This window comes from Heterodontus francisci, chromosome 4 (assembly GCF_036365525.1).
Source record: "Heterodontus francisci isolate sHetFra1 chromosome 4, sHetFra1.hap1, whole genome shotgun sequence".
NCBI lineage: Eukaryota > Metazoa > Chordata > Chondrichthyes > Heterodontiformes > Heterodontidae > Heterodontus > Heterodontus francisci.
Genome location: NC_090374.1, coordinates 50,956,437 through 50,974,584, shown reverse-complemented (window position 1 = coordinate 50,974,584; position 18,148 = coordinate 50,956,437). Strand labels below are relative to the sequence as shown.

General features: G+C 39.6%; 1 protein-coding gene across 2 annotated transcripts in view; it reads right to left on the bottom strand.

Moving 5' to 3' along the window:
* Positions 1 to 18,148, bottom strand: part of poc5 (POC5 centriolar protein homolog (Chlamydomonas)) — a 149,379-nt gene that overhangs the window by 54,914 nt on the left and 76,317 nt on the right. For both annotated transcript variants that reach the window (XM_068029504.1, XM_068029503.1), the window contains 4 exons: positions 15,335 to 15,511; positions 12,460 to 12,564; positions 5,394 to 5,573; positions 4,211 to 4,373 (listed from right to left, as the gene is read on the bottom strand). In XM_068029504.1, the coding sequence (XP_067885605.1) occupies positions 4,211 to 4,373; positions 5,394 to 5,573; positions 12,460 to 12,564; positions 15,335 to 15,511 (625 nt within the window). The remainder of the gene's footprint in view (positions 1 to 4,210; positions 4,374 to 5,393; positions 5,574 to 12,459; positions 12,565 to 15,334; positions 15,512 to 18,148) is intronic.

Below are 18,148 nucleotides of genomic sequence, written 5' to 3'. Positions count from 1 at the left end.
ACATCTATTTCTCCTACCAAAGTGGATAACCTCACATTTTTCCACTGTATATTCCATCTACCATGTTTTTGCCCACTCACCAAGTCTGTCCAAATCCCCTTGAAGCTACTTTACATCTTCCTCATAACACGCATTCCCACCTAGCTTTGTGTCATCTGCGAATTTAGAAATTTACATTTGGTCCCCACATCCACCATTGATATATATAGTGAACAGCTGGGACCCAAGTACTGATTCTTGCAGTACCCCAGTAGTCACAGTCTGCCAACGTGAGAATGACCCGTTTATTTCAACTCTGTATTCTGTTAACCAATCCTTAATCGATGCCCATGTATTACCTCCTATCCCATGTGCTTAAATTGTGATAAAGTCCTCCACAGGAGGTTGGTTATCAAAAGCCTTCTGAAAACTTCAACGTCCGAGAGGCAGGCAGGCAACGAGCGGCAGGCCAGCAGCGAGCGGGCGACAGAAAGCCAGAGAAAGTGAGGCACACAGCCTTCTCTGCTGCTACACACTTAGTTACTGCTTGTCTGTGTAACAAAACTCCTTGTTTTACACAGCCTGGGGAGATGGTTATATGGTTCTCTCAATCCCCTTAGTTTTTAATGAGGTCCGATGTCTAAAACCCAAAACCTCTCAGGTGGTATTGTCAGTGTTTATCCCCTGGATGGACACCTCCACTTATGAATGCCTTGAGAGGGTGATCTGGATAGTCTACTCAGTTAACCAAAGCATCGTTCTGGCTAGTCTTCTTGTTAGACTTGTGTCTCTACTTCGATCTCCTGGTATTTCAGATGCAAATTGTGGTGGCCATCTTAGTTGTCAGATTTTTTAAAAAAAAGTTAACTGCAGGATTTTTTCTATTAAAAGTTTAATGTAAGTTTCTAACTGCTGAATTAATATTTCTCATTTGGCATAGTGTTTTCTTGACATTAGGAATGAGACAGTGTTAGAAGAACAAGGTCAATTAGAGAAAATTGAATGTTGTGTCAAAAATGATGGCCACTAAGTTGCTCTGGCCATGGAAATGCCATACCATGGAAAACAAATGTAGGCAATTATCTTATACAGGTATTCTGAAATTTTGACTTTTATCGTTTTTCTTGGAAAAAGAATTTATTTTGCAGTCTCTTATACAATGCAGTTTTTTCACCCAGTGGAAGCAATTAGGAACCTGAATGAATGTTTTGATGCCTGTGGGTTTGAGAATGTGTGGGATAACCAATCCTCTGATTTCCTTCCTGGCAGAAGTATTTCTTCTACTTTGGACGTTCTCATGTCATATCACGATCAGGAACTCTGCATTTGGTGAACTATGAACACAGCATATAAGAGCTTCAACATGTTGTCCACTGTGCCACCATTTCTTCTCCACACAAATTGTAAAAAATATATCTAGTGATGTGCAGTGCTATTGAATGGGAAAAGCATGTCTAAATTCAATTGGATCATCCAATCACTTCTTCAGAGCCAAACCAGCTGAAGTGCAAAGCTGGATGCAAGTTAAAAAGTTACACTTGACCACTCCTGAAAATATCAACTAAGTTAAATAATATTAAAGGGAGAGTAGTAATAGAGACTTGGGGTTCACTTTCAGAAATCTTTAAAGATGGCAGGACAAGTTGAGAAAGTGGTTTAAAAAAAACCCATACGGGTTTATAAAATAGAGCCATAGATTACACAAGCAAGGAAGTTACATTGGACTTTTATAAATCACTGGCTAGGTCTTAGCCAGAGTATTGAGCACCACGCTCCTGGGGGGGGTTGGGTGCTTAAAGCAGGGGTGTGACACTAATTGGATAGCTCTTTCAAAGCTGCCATAGGCATGATGGGATAAAATGGTCGCTTTATGATAAATGAGCTATATAATCATGTCATATCAATTTCAGGTTTCAATTTTACTGTTTTAATTAAATCTTGAATTTAATTTTTGTTGTATATTCCTCAAATTCAAAATAGGGCAGCCAATTTTGTCTTCATTTATCTCTCCACCACAACCATTTATTGGATCTTGTTTCTCACAAAATAGCTGCTGCGTTTACCAATAAAGCAAATGAGGGGAAGTTATTTCAATCCATCTTGGTTCAACCAATGAAAAAAGGTCCTGAAATTCCTCTTCCCCACTGCAGCATCTAGGTGTTCTTTAAATGGTTCCAGAGTCTGCATCTCAAATACTCGAGTCAATTCCATGTATTGATCACTTCTTGTGCAAAGAACTCTGACATCAGTTCTAAATTTGCCATTTTCTAATTCAAAACGGGCAGCACAGTGGCGCAGTGGTTAGCACCGCAGCCTCACTGCTCCAGGGACCTGGGTTCGATTCTGGGTACTGCCTGTGCGGAGTTTGCAAGTTCTCCCTGTGTCTGCGTGGGTTTGCTCCGGTTTCCTCCCACATCCAAAGACTTGCAGGTGATAGGTAAATTGGCCGTTGTAAATTGCCCCTAGTGTAGGGAGGTGATAGGGAATATGGGATTACTGTAGGGTTAGTATAAATGGGTGGTTGTTGGTTGGCACAGACTCGTTGGGCAGAAGGGCCTGTTTCAGTGCTCTATCTCTAAATAAATAAATAAAAATAAAACTGTCCCTTTGCCTTACTCTCAATTTAATGTAATTCTCTATACCATTTGCTATCTTTTACACTTTTATCCCAGATGCTGGCTTTCAAGGCTGAAATCACCCAACTTTCGCTAATCTTTGCTCATAACTCAGACCCTTGAAACAAGGGATCAGCTTACTCTTTGCACTGCTTTCAGTGCTTGAATATCTCCCGAGTCTCAGTGACCAGAACCAGACAGAAATCAAACTATGGTCTGAGAAAAGTACTATACAGTTTGATCAAGCCTTTTTTCCTGCTTTGGTTATATATTTCACAATTTATTGGCTTTGTTGATTGCAGCTCTGCATTTGTTGGACATTTCACTTCAAAGAAATTCATTGTATCGAAAGTGTTTTGAAAGACAAATAATATATAAATTACATTTTTGTTTCTGCAGAGATAGAAATTACTGGATCGTCTATGGATGCCACATTGAAGCAAAGGGGACCTGCTTCCAGGTTAAGGCAATTCTAGCGAACTGTCATACCTAGCTTAAAAAAAACTCAAGGTCTTGTTAGAAACAAAAGCCATCAACCATTACACCCTGTCTGGTTGACAAACCATCTCTTGCCAAAGGATGATAGTTCCAGTTTTCTTTTAGGTGGATATGCTGCTCAAAATCCTGGAATTATAAACCAAGTAAAATGACTAAGATTAATACAGTTCTAGCTGCAATGTCCAAAATGTTCAGGTCTCACTAACCAATTACGTCTAAGTTGGCCCATACCTGTTTATGGTGTTTGCTCATGTACAGATTTCTGTCTGCAAGCCTTATAATACTTATCTGATCCGTTGAACAGTTTACACACTTTTTCCTCAAAGTATCAGGGTTATTTCTGATGCAGGTGAATTATCAAAAAGACATTATATTCAACACAGATTTTGAAACGGACATTGGCCAATGGCTGGGATGGAATCAGCAGGGACTGAATTGATTGAACCAGACTGGTAAACTTGACTGCTTAGAAAACTTGGGAACAAGGTTAAAAAAAAACTTTGCTGTAGAACTGAAAATAGACCCCAGGACAAATTTTGTTCTGTAGAAAGAATCAAAGACTTCAACTTTTTAATGTAGGACAAAGATCAATGAGAAAAGATATAGCAATGGTCCCAAAAAAATTACGTATAGCAGAGTGCTGCATGGTAACCTGACATGTACCAGAATTTTTAAAGCAACAGCCGTTGCAATTGATTTTCGTGAATGAATGCATGTTGTGTGTTTGCTTCTTCTCCCCTCCCCCTTTTCTTTAACTAGTCTAGGTGGCAACCTATACTGACGTAGAGCTCCCCAGCAACAGCCTTTCAATATCAGGTCAAAACAACAGAATCTATGGCACGGTATGGATTTTGTAATAACTGTACGGATGTATACAACGCCAAAGTTCTTCAACATCTGGCTAATTATGTGATTCCTTCTATTTTGAGTTCTCTTTGGCAAACCACTAAGAATCATTACTAGGAAAATGAAATAGCTTTGATTTCTTGGAACTTTGGAACAATTATACATAAATTTGTATTAACATTTTCACTTTATTTACATCCAAAATATCCAACTTGTTCTATTGAATAAACTTCCGGCAATTTTCATTTACAAGCTTTCCTACGAGTACTGACCGTGTTCCACTCTTCTGTTTCCATTCTGAAACATACTCATTGCCTCTAGGTTGAGAGCACATACACCACGCATGAAAGCTTTTTTCATAGAATCAGTATACTTGTCCTTTTCAGCTAACAACCGTCTTATCTCTGCTCTTGCTCCTTCCAGTTCCTCCTTTGACTAAAAGTTCAAATGAAAAGTGAGAACACAAAACAGGACTGCAATTTTCAACAATGCAGAATATCTATTTCCATCATGTATATTTGGGATCACATGGGTCGAACTGCAATATCATCCTGCTAATATGGTCTTTCTTTAAGACTCCGAGGTCCTCCTTCTTAATCAGAAGCCCATCTTTTTCCCTTCAAAATTTTACTGTACTTACAGCAGCACTCCCAATATACAAGCATGTATGTACGTAAGCCCACCCATCCTAAAAACAAAACATGGAATCAGTTTAATAATTTCCACTTTTTACTGGTGCATTTCAACTTGCTTTTAAACAGGGAAAGCTTTGTATCCAAAATTATAACATGCTCCTTGCAGATTGTCCCCTTGTTATTTTTTTCCCTTTCAATGCTCATCTTATGAGGAATGGAGTTCATCTCCTTGTGTCTACAAAACAAATACGTTAATAAATATTTGCATTTCCATTGGCTAAGTCACAATGAATATGCCAAAGTGTTAAAGTATAAGACAAAGGAATTTTACAAAGAGATTTGTATTTTGCTTTCTCAAACACATTGACCACACCTCTTCCCTTTTCGAGTTTCACGATGAAGTTGGGGTGGAAAGGGCAGGGCTCAAGGAAGGAATTCTACTTTGATTCCAGAATCATTTCCCGACATGGATTTTCATGGAACAGTTTTGCAGAAATCTCGACACTCTTCTGTGTGGTTGGCTAATGGTGCAAGTTTTGGGCTCTCTCTCCCAATTACCATTTACTATTGGCTTCGAAACAAGGGGGGGGGGGGGGGGTGATTTCTACGAGGGTTTTGAGACCATCCCTGTAACTATGGTGGAAGACCCAGAAAAATAGCATAATGACTGAAAATTTGGGGGTTACAAGCAGGGGAACCCATGTGATATTTACCCTTACTCCACAAAGATGATTTGCACTAGACGTGTGCATTACTGAGTCCCAGCTGAAACTACACTTGCACACAAGAAACTTTTTTCAAATTGTTCACTGGTACTTACTGTGTCAAGCTTCCTCTCGTAATCCCTGGACAACTGGATACAGACCTCCTCAGCACGAGCTTGGCATGCTTTTTCTACCCTGTCTTTCCAGTCCGCTTGCATTTCTGATTTCCAGGCTGTACACACTTTCCTCATCAGACAGAATCTATAATGCTTGTCAGCCAGGGCATTTGCATAAGCCTTGAACAGATGAACCAGAATTATTGCTTAAATTGTGTTTGCAAATTAATAGTAAAACTACCTTTCTGTAAAATTCAAACCATTATAAAATTGCATCAAATTCTTTGCTATTCACCCTATATAACTGACACTACTTAATACCACAAGAGTGCAATGAACATGGCACTGTCATTTCAGATTAGTTCCAGGAAGAGCATGGAAATACATCCAAACACCTCACTTGTTGCATAATTTTATAAACTATTAAAATGTTAGCATGCAATTTGGATTTGGAAGTTAATTCTTTCACTGATCACATATCTTCCATCATTTATATGAGCTCTTCCCTTACAATAAGTCAGCCTTTCCCCCCCCCTTTGTTTAAAAAAAACTATAATGTAACAATCCATGTCACTTAACATTGTTAAACTGGGTAGAATAAATGGTGCAGCTATTGCTAATCCTTTTATATGCAACATTTCCTCAGGCACAAATTGATTTTCATTGTATAGAGAGTTTTACTTAGTGGAGATAATCAGCTTAGACAGGATTACTTCATTTCAAATAAGTCATAATTAACCAGCATCAATTAGATTACAAATCAATGTTGGAATATCATACCCAACTAGCCAGGGTAAACTATTCTTACAGTACTGACGAACTAAAGATGACCAGGTGTACTGAAATTTGCTGCAGCTTCTTCCCATCCTACGAAAATGACTCGTGTTTAACAAAACGTAGGGTTTAAATTACAAAACAAAAAAAAAACAAATACTGAAAATGCACAGGTCAGCCAGCATTCAAATAATCATGGGAAATGAGGAAATGGCAGAAGCATTGATCCAATATTCTGTATTTGTCTTCACGGTAGAAGACACTAGTTCCAAACCAGAAATAGGCAGTAACCTAGGGGTTAAAAAAAGTAAGGAAATTAAGAATATTGATATCAGCCAAGAAAACATATTGGAGGAATTTGGACTAAAATCTGACAAGTCCCTGGGACCAGATGGCCTACATTCTAGAGTGCGAAGAGAGATAACTGAAGAGATAGTGGATGTGATGGCAATGATTTTCCAGAATTTCTTAGATTCAGTAATGGTCCCATCAGCTTAGAAGTTGGCAAATGTTATTCTGCTTTTCAAGAAAGGTGGTAGAGAGAAAACAGGGAATTACAGGCCAGTTAGCCTGTCATTGGGAAGATGCTGGAAACTATTATTAAGGAAGTCTTAACATTGTACTTGGAAAAGCATAGTATGAGAACAAGTCAGCATGGTTTTACTAAAGGTAGACATTTGTTTGACAAATTTATTAGAATTTTTTGAGGATGTAACTAGTAGGGTAGATAAAGAGGAACCTGTAGATGTAGTATACCCAGATTTCCAAGAGGCATTCAATAAGGTGCTACATAAAAGATTTATTTCTTTTTTCTTTTTCTTTTGGGCCTCCTTATCTCGAGAGACAATGGATACACGCCTGGAGGTGGTCAGTGGTTTGTGAAGCAGCGCCTGGAGTGGCTATAAAGGCCAATTCTAGAGTGACAGGCTCTTCCACATACGCTGCAGAGAAATTTGTTTGCCGGGGCTGTTACACAGTTGGCTCTCCCCTTGCGCCTCTGTCTTTTTTCCTGCCAACTACTAAGTCTCTTCGACTCGCCACATTTTAGCCCCGCCTTTATGGCTGCCCGCCAGCTCTGGCGAACGCTGGCAACTGACTCCCACGACTTGTGATCAATGTCACAGGATTTCATGTTGCGTTTGCAGACATCTTTAAAGCGGAGACGTGGATGGCCGGTGGGTCTGATACCAGTGGCGAGCTCGCTGTACGATGTGTCTTTGGGGATCCTGCCATCTTCCATGCGGCTCACATGGCCAAGCCATCTCAAGCGCCGCCGCCTCGAGGACGTGTGTTGGAGATACGGTCCTGCCACCTGATGCCAAGTATTCTCCGGAGGCAGCGAAGATGGAATGAATTGAGATGTCGCTCTTGGCTGACATACGTTGCCCAGGCCTCGCTGCCATAGAGCAAGGTACTGAGGACACAGGCCTGATACACTCGGACTTTTGTGTTCCGTGTCAGTACGCCATTTTCCCACACTCTCTTGGCCAGTCTGGGCATAGCAGTGGAAGCCTTACCCATGCGCTTGTTGATTTCTGCATCTAGAGATAGGTTACTGGTGATAGTTGAGCCTAGGTAGGTGAACTCTTGAACCACTTCCAGAGCGTCGTTGCCAATATTGATGGATGGAGCATTTCTGACGTCCTGCCCCATGATGTTCGTTTTCTTGAGGCTGATGGTTAGGCCGAAATCATTGCAGGCAGCCGCAAACCTGTCGATCAGACTCTGCAGGCACTCTTCAGTGTGAGATGTTAAAGCAGCATCGTCAGCAAAGAGGAGTTTCCTGATGAGGACTTTCCGTACTTTGGACTTCGCTCTTAGACGGGCAAGGTTGAACAACCTGCCCCCTGATCTTGTGTGGAGGAAAATTCCTTCTTCAGAGGACTTGAACGCATGTGAAAGCAGCAGGGAGAAGAAAATCCCAAAAAGTGTGGGTGCGAGAACACAGCCCTGTTTCACGCCACTCAGGATAGGAAAGGGCTCTGATGAGGAGCCACCATGTTGAATTGTGCCTTTCATATTGTCATGGAATGAGGTGATGATACTTAGTAGCTTTGGTGGGCATCCGATCTTTTCTAGTAGTCTGAATAGGCAAGATAAAGGCTCATGGTATTGGGGGTAATATATTAACGTGGACAGAGGATTGGTTAACAGACAGGAAGCAGATAGTGGGCATAAATGGGGCATTTTCAAGTTGGCAGGCAGTGAATAGTGGGTGTCGCAAGGATCAATACTGGGGCCTCAGCTATTTAAACTCTATATTAATGACTTGGATGAAGAGTCAGAAAGTAATGTATCTAAGTTTGCTGATGATACAAAGCTCAGTGGAAAGGCAAGCTGTGGGGAGGACATAGAGGCGCTGCAAAGAGATATTAACAGGCGAAGTGAGTGGACAACAAGATGGCAAATGGAGTATAATGTAGGGAAGTGTGAAGTTGTTCACTTTGGTCATAAAAATAGAAAAGCAGAATATTTTTTAAAAGGTGTGAAGACTGGTAAGTGTTGATGGTCAGACACACTTAGGAGCACTCGTACAAGGAACGCACAAAGTTAACATGCAGGTGCAGGCTATTAGGAAGGCAAATGGCATGTTGACCTTTATTGCAAGGGGATTGGAGTACAGGCATAAAGCAGTCTTACTAAAACTGTACAGGACTTTGGTGAGACCGCACCTGGAATAGTGTGCAGTTTTAGTCTCCACATTTAAGAAAGGATATATTTGCACTGCAGGTGGTGCAGCAAAGATTTACTAAATTGGTCCCTGGGATGAGGGGGTTGTCCTCTGATGAGAGGCTGAGTAAATTGGGCCTATATTCTCTGGAGTTTAGAAGAATGAGAGACGATCTAATTGAGACATACAAGATTCTGAAAGGGCTCGATAGGGTAGAAACTCAGATTGTTTCCACTGGTCGGGGAATCTAGAACACTGGGGCAGAGTCTCAGGGTAAGGGGCTAATTATTCAGAACTGAGATGAGAAATTACCACATTCAAAGGGTCGTAAACCTTTGGAATTCTCTACCCCAGAGGGTCGTGGATGCTCCATCATTGAATACATTTAAGGCTGGGATAGATAGATTTTTGGTCTCACAGGGAATCAAGGGATATGGGGAGTGGGCAGGAAAGTGCAATTGAAGCCCAAGATCAGCCATGATCGTACTGAATGGCAGAGTAGGCTCGATGTGCCATATGGTCTACTTCTGCTCCTATTTCTTGTATTCTTGAGAGGGCAAGGACGATGATAGGTGAAAAAGGAAAAGTCTTCTGTAGTTGGCAGATGATCAGATGAATGTAAAGGCTGGTGAGGAAGGAGAGAACAAGGGACCCTGTTCCTGTTAAGGGAAGGGGTAGCTGATAACAGAGGCATGGAAAAAAGGCTTGATGCTACCAAGAATCCATTTGAAGAAAACCTTAGCTGAGGAAAAGGAACATTTCAGAAGCTCTGGTGTGGAAGGTATATTTATCAGAGTAGGCAGAGAGACAGATATTAGGAGACAGGGATACAGTCTTTACAGGAAGCAAGGTTGAACAAAGCAATTACTTGTGCTTAGACAGTGGGCTTTTAAAAATGTGGAAAGCTAATTGCTAGTGGAAAGAAAGCACAGATAGATTAGAAAGGGAGAGTCAGAGATGGATTATATTGGAGCAGTATCTCTATCATACCTATGGCACTTGACTTCTCAATGAATCTCTCCATTTCTGGCAATTAGATTTGGAAGGAGGTTAGGGGAGGTACCAGGAGGTTGCGGATATAAGCTTTTGAAAATGGGGTGAGCTGCAGCAAGGTAGAATTCTAGAGTATAGCAGGAAGGTGGGGAAAGCAGACAATAGCTCAGACCCTTGGCTTGGGATGTAGGGCTGGAAGTGGTTGCAGAGGTATGGTACAGGAAATGTATTTAAATATTTGCCGGGGAATAGGCAGTCTGGAGACTGGTGAGGACTTAGGTGACGAGCATATATGATAGGATGCACTGGTGCATTGAAAGGAACATTTGGTGGGATGCAAAACCTCCAGCTGGATGAGACTTGCATCGTGGGGTTTGTCATTGTATAAAACAATGAGTTAGGAATGAATTTTAGGGATGAAGGAAATCTAGCAACATTTTATTCGTACAGGTGATCAAAATAAAAAAATTGTAATCTCTGAAACTATATATCCTAAAACAGCAATCACACTCAAGTCCAGTCAAATATATATTCATTCATACAGCAGACAAAACACGTTTTAAACATTCCAATTTAAATAGCTGATTGATCTTTACACATTACATTTCACCTATTATAAAGGTTAATGAAATTTAAACAATGCATTGTTGAGTCCAAACAATTCATTATTTTCGACAAACAGGCAGTTCTGCAAAGCATCTCACTTGAAAAAGAACAGTACAGCACAGGAACAGGCCATTCGGCCCTCCAAGCCTGCGCCGATCTTGATGCCTGCCTAAACTAAAAATGTATTCTGTTCATTCTGATGCTTCTTGACCTACTGTACATTTCCAGGTTTAATTTTAAGAAGCCAAAATACACAAAAATATTAGAAACCACTAAATATTCTGATTTCAGGTATGTTGGATACTCTGGCGTGAGTATACATGTAGTCTTGAGTTGAATTGTATGGGCAATGTTATTGATTTAAGTTTTTCAATCTAAATCAGGCATACAACATTTTTATTGATTTGAACTACTGCTAACTCTCTGGTTCGCGGAATATACAGATTATATGCACATTTCAAATGGTTCATTTTAGAGATACGATGATGAATAAAATACCCAATTTATGTTACTGAAGGAAAATTTCCAGATTTATTTTATGGAATTCTGTACAAAACATCTTCACCCTGTTTACAGTCAAATCTAAGGTCTGAAATGAAAGCTCACTTGATAGCTCAACAAGCTTATTCAGTTTTCATACCAAGTATGCATAGAGAAAAATGGTTATGTTGTCCTTCACACTAAACCGAAGACACGTCTACATAATGTCTTTTACAAGAACAAACCCAAGAAGAGTCTATTAGTAAATTAAATTAAGCATAGATGTCATCAACTCCGAACAGATTGCTGTAACTGTACAGACACAGCCATCCATCTTACTTGAAATTCTCTCCTAGTGGAGCAATTCCATTAGCAACTTTCATATATTGCACCTGGCCCTGCATCCATGACAAGCTGTCTTGTTTCCCCACCCAACTCCTCCAACTGCATAATTGTTGGTCTTACTGTGACAACACTGCTCTGATGATGTGACAGTATATAAAGTGGACAGGTGGTTTTAAAGATATGTTACCTACAAAAGTCAACACGGAAAAAAAAAATTCAGTGATACAAGGTCAGTCAAACAGTCCACCTTGCTTCCTGATTGGTGTAAAATCTTCAGCTCAAAATAAAAACAAACACTAAAAAGGAGTTTCAATGCTCCTTGTTCACATTGTAAAACTATTTCCCCCAACTGTTGCCAATTTTCTCCCTTCCTGAAGGCTTCATGCACTCTTGAAACAGTTGTAACTATAGGAGTGGAAGTGCTGGCTGATGATTTCTCCTTTCATAGTCCAAGAATGCTGAGCCCAACAGTAGTGCTGCTACTGCTATCATGGCTCAGAACAGACCAGGGATTGACTACATACTTGGGGAACCAAAGTGGAGCTTTTAATTTAACCTTTGAAATTGCTGGCTGGAAGCACACTTTTTCTAGAATTCCTTTAGAAAAAAAAAGTTCTTCTCTAAAGTTAGCAATAATTTTGCATTTCCTGCATCGCTAAGCAGTGAATTTATTGGAGAGTGAACTCTACACAAATTGAGAACAGCAACTTTTAAGCTCAATTGAAGGGTGCACATCATGGAATAATTTTTTAAATATCCAGGATGTGACAATTCAGATAAAAGATCTTTTGAGAGAGAATCATATTTAAATGCCCAAACAATAGAGAAGCCACTGAAATAATGGAAGATATTTTGACTATAAACATTCAATATTCATGTGTTCAAATCCTTCTCCCCCCACAACTAAAATAATCTGATCATACAGTGCACAACACATTAAATATAGTTAGTCTATTCACTTACTGAAAAAAATCATTTGCATCGTGAGCCAGATTTAAATAAGTTCATACATTGGGGATGGAAGAAAAGTTAGTTACCCAAGTCTTCATGCTTTAAGTATAAATGAGGCAGAATTGTGTCATGAGGTATTCTGCAGCACACAGAATCTGTCAACTAACTAAAATTAACAGGCCAACAACACTTTACCCATACAGCTAGCTTTAAAATTATATATTTACAGGCATTTCTGACACATACTTCTACTTTTGCTTCTGAATGTTGAAGTCGCCACTGTGTAAATCTGCGCATCAATTCTATCTTCTCTTTCAGATTCTTAATGCCATGGATCAAATTGGAGATCACCTTTGTGGATAAAAATAAAGTGAAATGCAGCAATTAACAGTTAGCCTCATTTTATTTATATTATTCCTGGTAGAATTAAATCTATTTCAAAGAAGAATATCTGTTTAAATACCATCATGCTCTAATTAGAAGAGTTTTCTAAAAAAAATTATGCCTTTTCAAGATGCATATTGGCCCACAGTCAGACTTTAGTCATTGTAATGAGCAGCTTTTTATGTTGTCTGATACAACATAAATGAAATGCGCGGAGTTCAGTTGATTGAAGATCTCAAACTGGTTTATTAACAGCTAAGTATATGCAGTGCAGAACTAACTATTTACATGACTTGCCTTGGTGTTAGTTACTGAATCTGGCAAGTAGTCACATGACTACATCCTGGTACTCAGCTCATTAGCATACTAAGATCTTAAAGGTACAATACTCTTAAAGGCAATCGCACAAAAATCAACAGCCAAGTATTAAACATAGGCTTGAAGATAGAAAGATATTGGGCCATAATTTGCATCTGCAATTAGTTAGCCTTGCCCATTTAATTGCAATGATATTTTGCACAAGTTGCTGGAAGTTCCAGCTGAAAAGCCCGCAGGGAAGGAAACCGGGCAACTGGGAGCAGAGTGGGCAGGGCAAGCAACAGGATATCTCCTTAAGCAATCAGATTGAATGGTTGCAGAATTAACAATGCAACAACCAACAAGGAAGTGTAAATTAGAGTGGGTGAATTCAATGTCAAATTTAGTACAGAAAGAAACAAACAGTTGCGCAAGAAAGATAGAGAGAAAAGACAAATAAAAATGTTTTACTTTTTAAAATTTACTTCGTAAAATATCCAATAAAACATTTCAGGAATGAGATTTCACACTCTAGTTAATTAGTACCAAACTGCTCTGGCACTGAAAATTAACAATTAGCACATTAAAAGAATGTGACTGGTAATGCGGGCTTAAATATGCACAGACTTTAACTGGCTCCAAACAGGCTAGTTTTCTAATTTTCTGTAGTAAGTTTAGTTCATACCTACTGTGCAAGTACAGCAACTTCGCACCACTCAATGCATTTCAATGGTGAGTGAGACAGTGAGATGCTGTTTTTGTTAAGCTAACGGTGTGGTGCATCTGGGACAGCAACTTTTGGATTTACACATTTAATCACATACCTGTCACTCCTGAAGTTGTGGGAGCATTCGTGCATACATAAACAACAGCGAATGCTATTAGCTTTAACATTTTCTGTCAAAATAATGGTAAGTTTCAACTGGAAGAAAAATTCCAAAAGAAAATTTAGTCCCTGATTTCTTCAGGAATCATCTACGTTGTAGTGAGGCTAGCACCAACTCTCCAGGCTATTGGCAGTTGTCATCTGACCTACTATACTACCAAGAAACCGGGAATTACTGGAATTAGTCAGAATCATGAAGTTAGTTAAGTGTGGAGACAGATGGATGCCAGATTGGCCAGATTTAAATAAAGCTATGGGAAAGATGAACACACAGCAATGACTGATTTGGAGAATTCAGCAATTAAAAGGTTAAATATGTGGCAACAATTGAAGACGACAGATGGACTGAGGGCTTTTTTTTTGAAGATTTTGTGATGATGGCAATGTTTTGGAAAGAAAAACAATTTCAAAGGAAGTGGAACCACTTAAAATCTTTTCAGTTTCTTTGTTTTAAGATTTGGATGAATGTTTATCAGAATCTTAAAGGCCATTCATCCCATCACACCTGTGCAGACTCTTTCAAAGAGCTACCCAATTAGTTCCACTCCCCTGACCTTTCCTCCTCCTTACAAGTGTTTCCTTTTCTAGTCTCTATCCAACCTGTATTTGAAGGTTACTATTGAATCTGCTTCCATCACCCATTTTCAGTCAGCTTATTCCAGATCATAAAAGTCGCTGCATAATTAAACAAAATTCTCATGTCCTCTGATTTTTATGCCAAGAAATTTTATCATGCAAAACCAGCACAAAGCTCTTTAGCAGCCTGGTCTGAGTAGCATTACTCATTAACAGATCAGCTGTATGCATTTGAACTGTATATTTTATGTAGGGAGTCAAGCACGCATCAGAGCAGTTTGGTGCCAAGCTCATTTCTAATCAAACATAAACTAACTTTTTCATTATAAATGTTCAGTTAGGTCAAACTTGCACATATTTTAACGGGAACTTTACTATTTATCCTCCCATTATCTGTCTCATTTTAAAACCCTGGTCACAAATGCAAACAGCTTTTTATTGACATAATGATTGTCTCAGGATCATCATTTCTGGACTTACAGGAACAAAACACATATAGCAGGGCAAAAAGCATAGACTTCCAGTTATAAGTAGATACTGTTATAGACATAGGTTATATAACTCATTGCAAGAAATATTCACTTATTACTTCCTCATATGTCATGGGAAGTTAGAGCTACAGATCAGATTTATGTCACTATGAAGTGGCATTTTAGTTACACATCTCTCTCTAATGATGTGGGGTTATGCCATTTCTTTCACATGTGCAAGACTCAGAATTCATAAACGTTGCAGATGTAAGCAAGTTCCAGAAGCCTTTCTGGATGAAGGAAACCTCTCTCCAACAGAGAATGAAGTTGATTCTATGACAGGAACATAACTGACTAAATTATTTCTGAACCCTAGACATAACTGAGGATCTTGATCCGTTGTTTTAGACAAGATTTATTTTTCATTCTCACAAAGTGAAGATTTATTTTTGGTGAAATGATAATTCATACTTTTACTTAAACGTTTTCTCCATAGCAGTTACCGTACCTCATCTTTTCTTCGAACCGAATCCTCATATGTACAAATCAGCTGGTTCAAATTCTCAGCCTGACAGGCCATTTGAGCAATTTGAGCTTCGTGTTTCTCCCTTTCATCCTGCAACTGCTGTTTGTACTGTTCAACAACTGACAACCTCCATTGACGGATTTCAGATAGAATATTAGTCTTCAAAAGAAACATTAGAACTTAATTAAATTGATAAAGCAAAAAAAAAAGCAGCAACTTAGTATGTATAAGTCACAAATGCTTTTTGAAGAAACAGATTGACACGTACAGGCAAATTTTCAATCTCATTTATTTGTACAAAATTTTACTTAGCAATGTACCAGAATTTAAAAGTACTAAGTAATTGCATTGATAATAGCAATATTGTGATTAGTTACAATAGTATTATTGCCCCCACTCCAAAACTCCCAGCTGATGCAGGAGGCTCAAATTGAATGTTGAATTCAAATTCCAGTTGTTCCCACTGCACTATTATTTTTGTGTGCAGCTGTTCATTACTTTCTCATTAAGGGATACCGTGAGAATCAGTGATTGGGCCTCAGCTAGTTACAATTTATATCAACGACTTAGAAGAGCAGACGGAGTGCAACCTATCCAAGTTTGCTGATGTTAGGTAGGAAAGTAAGCTGTGAGGAGGATGCAAAGAGTCTGCAAAGGGATATAGTCAGGTTAAGTGAGTAAGAACATGGCAGATGGAATATAATGTTGAGAAGTGTGCAGTTATCCACTTTGGTAGGAAAATCGTAAAAAGAATTAATTTTTTTTAAAAATGGAGGCTGCCAAATTTTGGTATTCAAAGGGACCTGGATGTCCTTGTACATGAAACACAGAATTAACATGCAGGTACAGCAAGCAATTAGGCAAACAAATAGTATGTCAGTCTTTATTGCAAAGGGATTGCAGCACAAGAGTAAAGAAGTCTTACAGCAATTATATAGAGCCTTGGTGAGATCACATCTTGATTAGTACATGGTTTTGGTTTCCTTACCCAAGAAGAGATATACTTGCCTTAGAGGAAGAGCAATGAAGGTTCACTGGATTGATTCCTTGGATGAAAGGACTGTCCTATGAGGACAGGCTGAATAGACCTATATTCCCTGGTGGTGATCGTATTGAACCATGTAAAATTCTTAAGGGGCTCAACAGGGAGGATGTTTCCCCAGGCTGGGTTGTCTGGAACTAGGGATCAGTCTCCAAACAAAGCGATTGGCCATTTAGGACTGAGATAAGGTGAGATTTCTTCACTCAAAAGGGTTGCGAATCTTTGGAATGGTCTATCCTAGAGAGCTGTGAATGCGCAGTTGTTGAGTATACTCAAAATATATCAAAAGATTTTTGGATACTGAGGGAATCAGGGATGTGAGATTAGTGTGCAATTGAGCTAGATGACCAGCCATAATCTCGGTTACTATTGTAGCAGGCAAGAATGGTCTTTTCCTGCTCCTATTTTTTAATGTTATACTCTTTCACATTTTCCCCATTTAAATGCAAATTATGTATTGTCAAATAATAAAGTAATTAGACACTAAAATAAAAGCAAAATACTGTGGATGCTGCAAACCTGAAATAAAAACAAAGTGCTGGAAATACTCAGCAGGTCTGGCAACATCTGTGGTGGAGAAACAGAACTAACGTTTCAGGTCCGTGACCCTTCATCAGAACTGGCAATTGACTCATTTCCGCACTTCTGCCCTCACCCCTTCCCCTCCCTCCTAGAACTGTGACAGGGTTCCCCTTGTCCTCAGTTTCCACCCCACCAGCCTCCACATCCAAAGGATCATCCTCCGCTATTTCCGCCACTTCCAGCGTGACGCCACCACCAAACGCATCATCCCCCTCCCCTCAGCATTCCGAAGGGACTGTTCCCTCCGTGACACCCTAGTCCACTCCTCCATTACCCCCAATACCTTGCCCCCTTCCCACGGCATCTTTCCGTGCAATCGCAGGAGGTGTAATACTTGCCCTTTTACCTCCTCACTCCTTACCATCCAAGGCCCCAAACACTCCTCCCAGGTGAAGTAGCGGTTTACTTGTACTTCTTTCAATTTAGTATACTGCATTTGCTGCACATAATGCGGTATCCTCTACACTGGGGAGACAAAATGCAGACTGGATGACTGCTTTGCGGAACACCTCTACTCCGTCCGCAAGCATGACCGAGCTTCCAGTTGCTTGCCATTTTAATTCACCACCCTGCTCTCATGCCCAAATTTCTGTCCTTGGCCTGCTGTAGTATTCCAGTGAAGCTCAAAAAACAACATTTCATCTTCTGATTAGGCACACTACAGCCTTCTGGACTCAACATTGAGTTCAACAATTTCAGAGCATGACATCCTTTTTTTAAAAAAGGATAATTATTGCAATTTTTTGAACCATGTGCATGGCATAAACTTGTTTTTTTTGTTTTCAGATGGAGCCGTCATCAACACTCTCTGGACTAATGCTTTGCCTTTTACTACAACTATTGGCATTCCCTTTGTCTTTTATTCCATGACATCTCCTTCATTTAATCTCTCCTGCCCGCCACCCTATCACACACCTTCCCTTTTGTTCTTCTTCCCCCACCCCCTTTCACTTGCTCAAAGCCTATTATATTTTCAACTTTTGCCAGTTCTGGCGAAAGGTCACAGACTTGAAACATTAACTCTTTCTCTCACCACAGATGCTGCCAGACCTGCTAATTCCAGCACTTTTTTAAAATATAAAAGTTATCAGAGATGGACACACAAATAGAAACATGCACATTTATTACATTCCAATCAACCAACCAAATCCTTTCAAAACTGAAAATGGTGT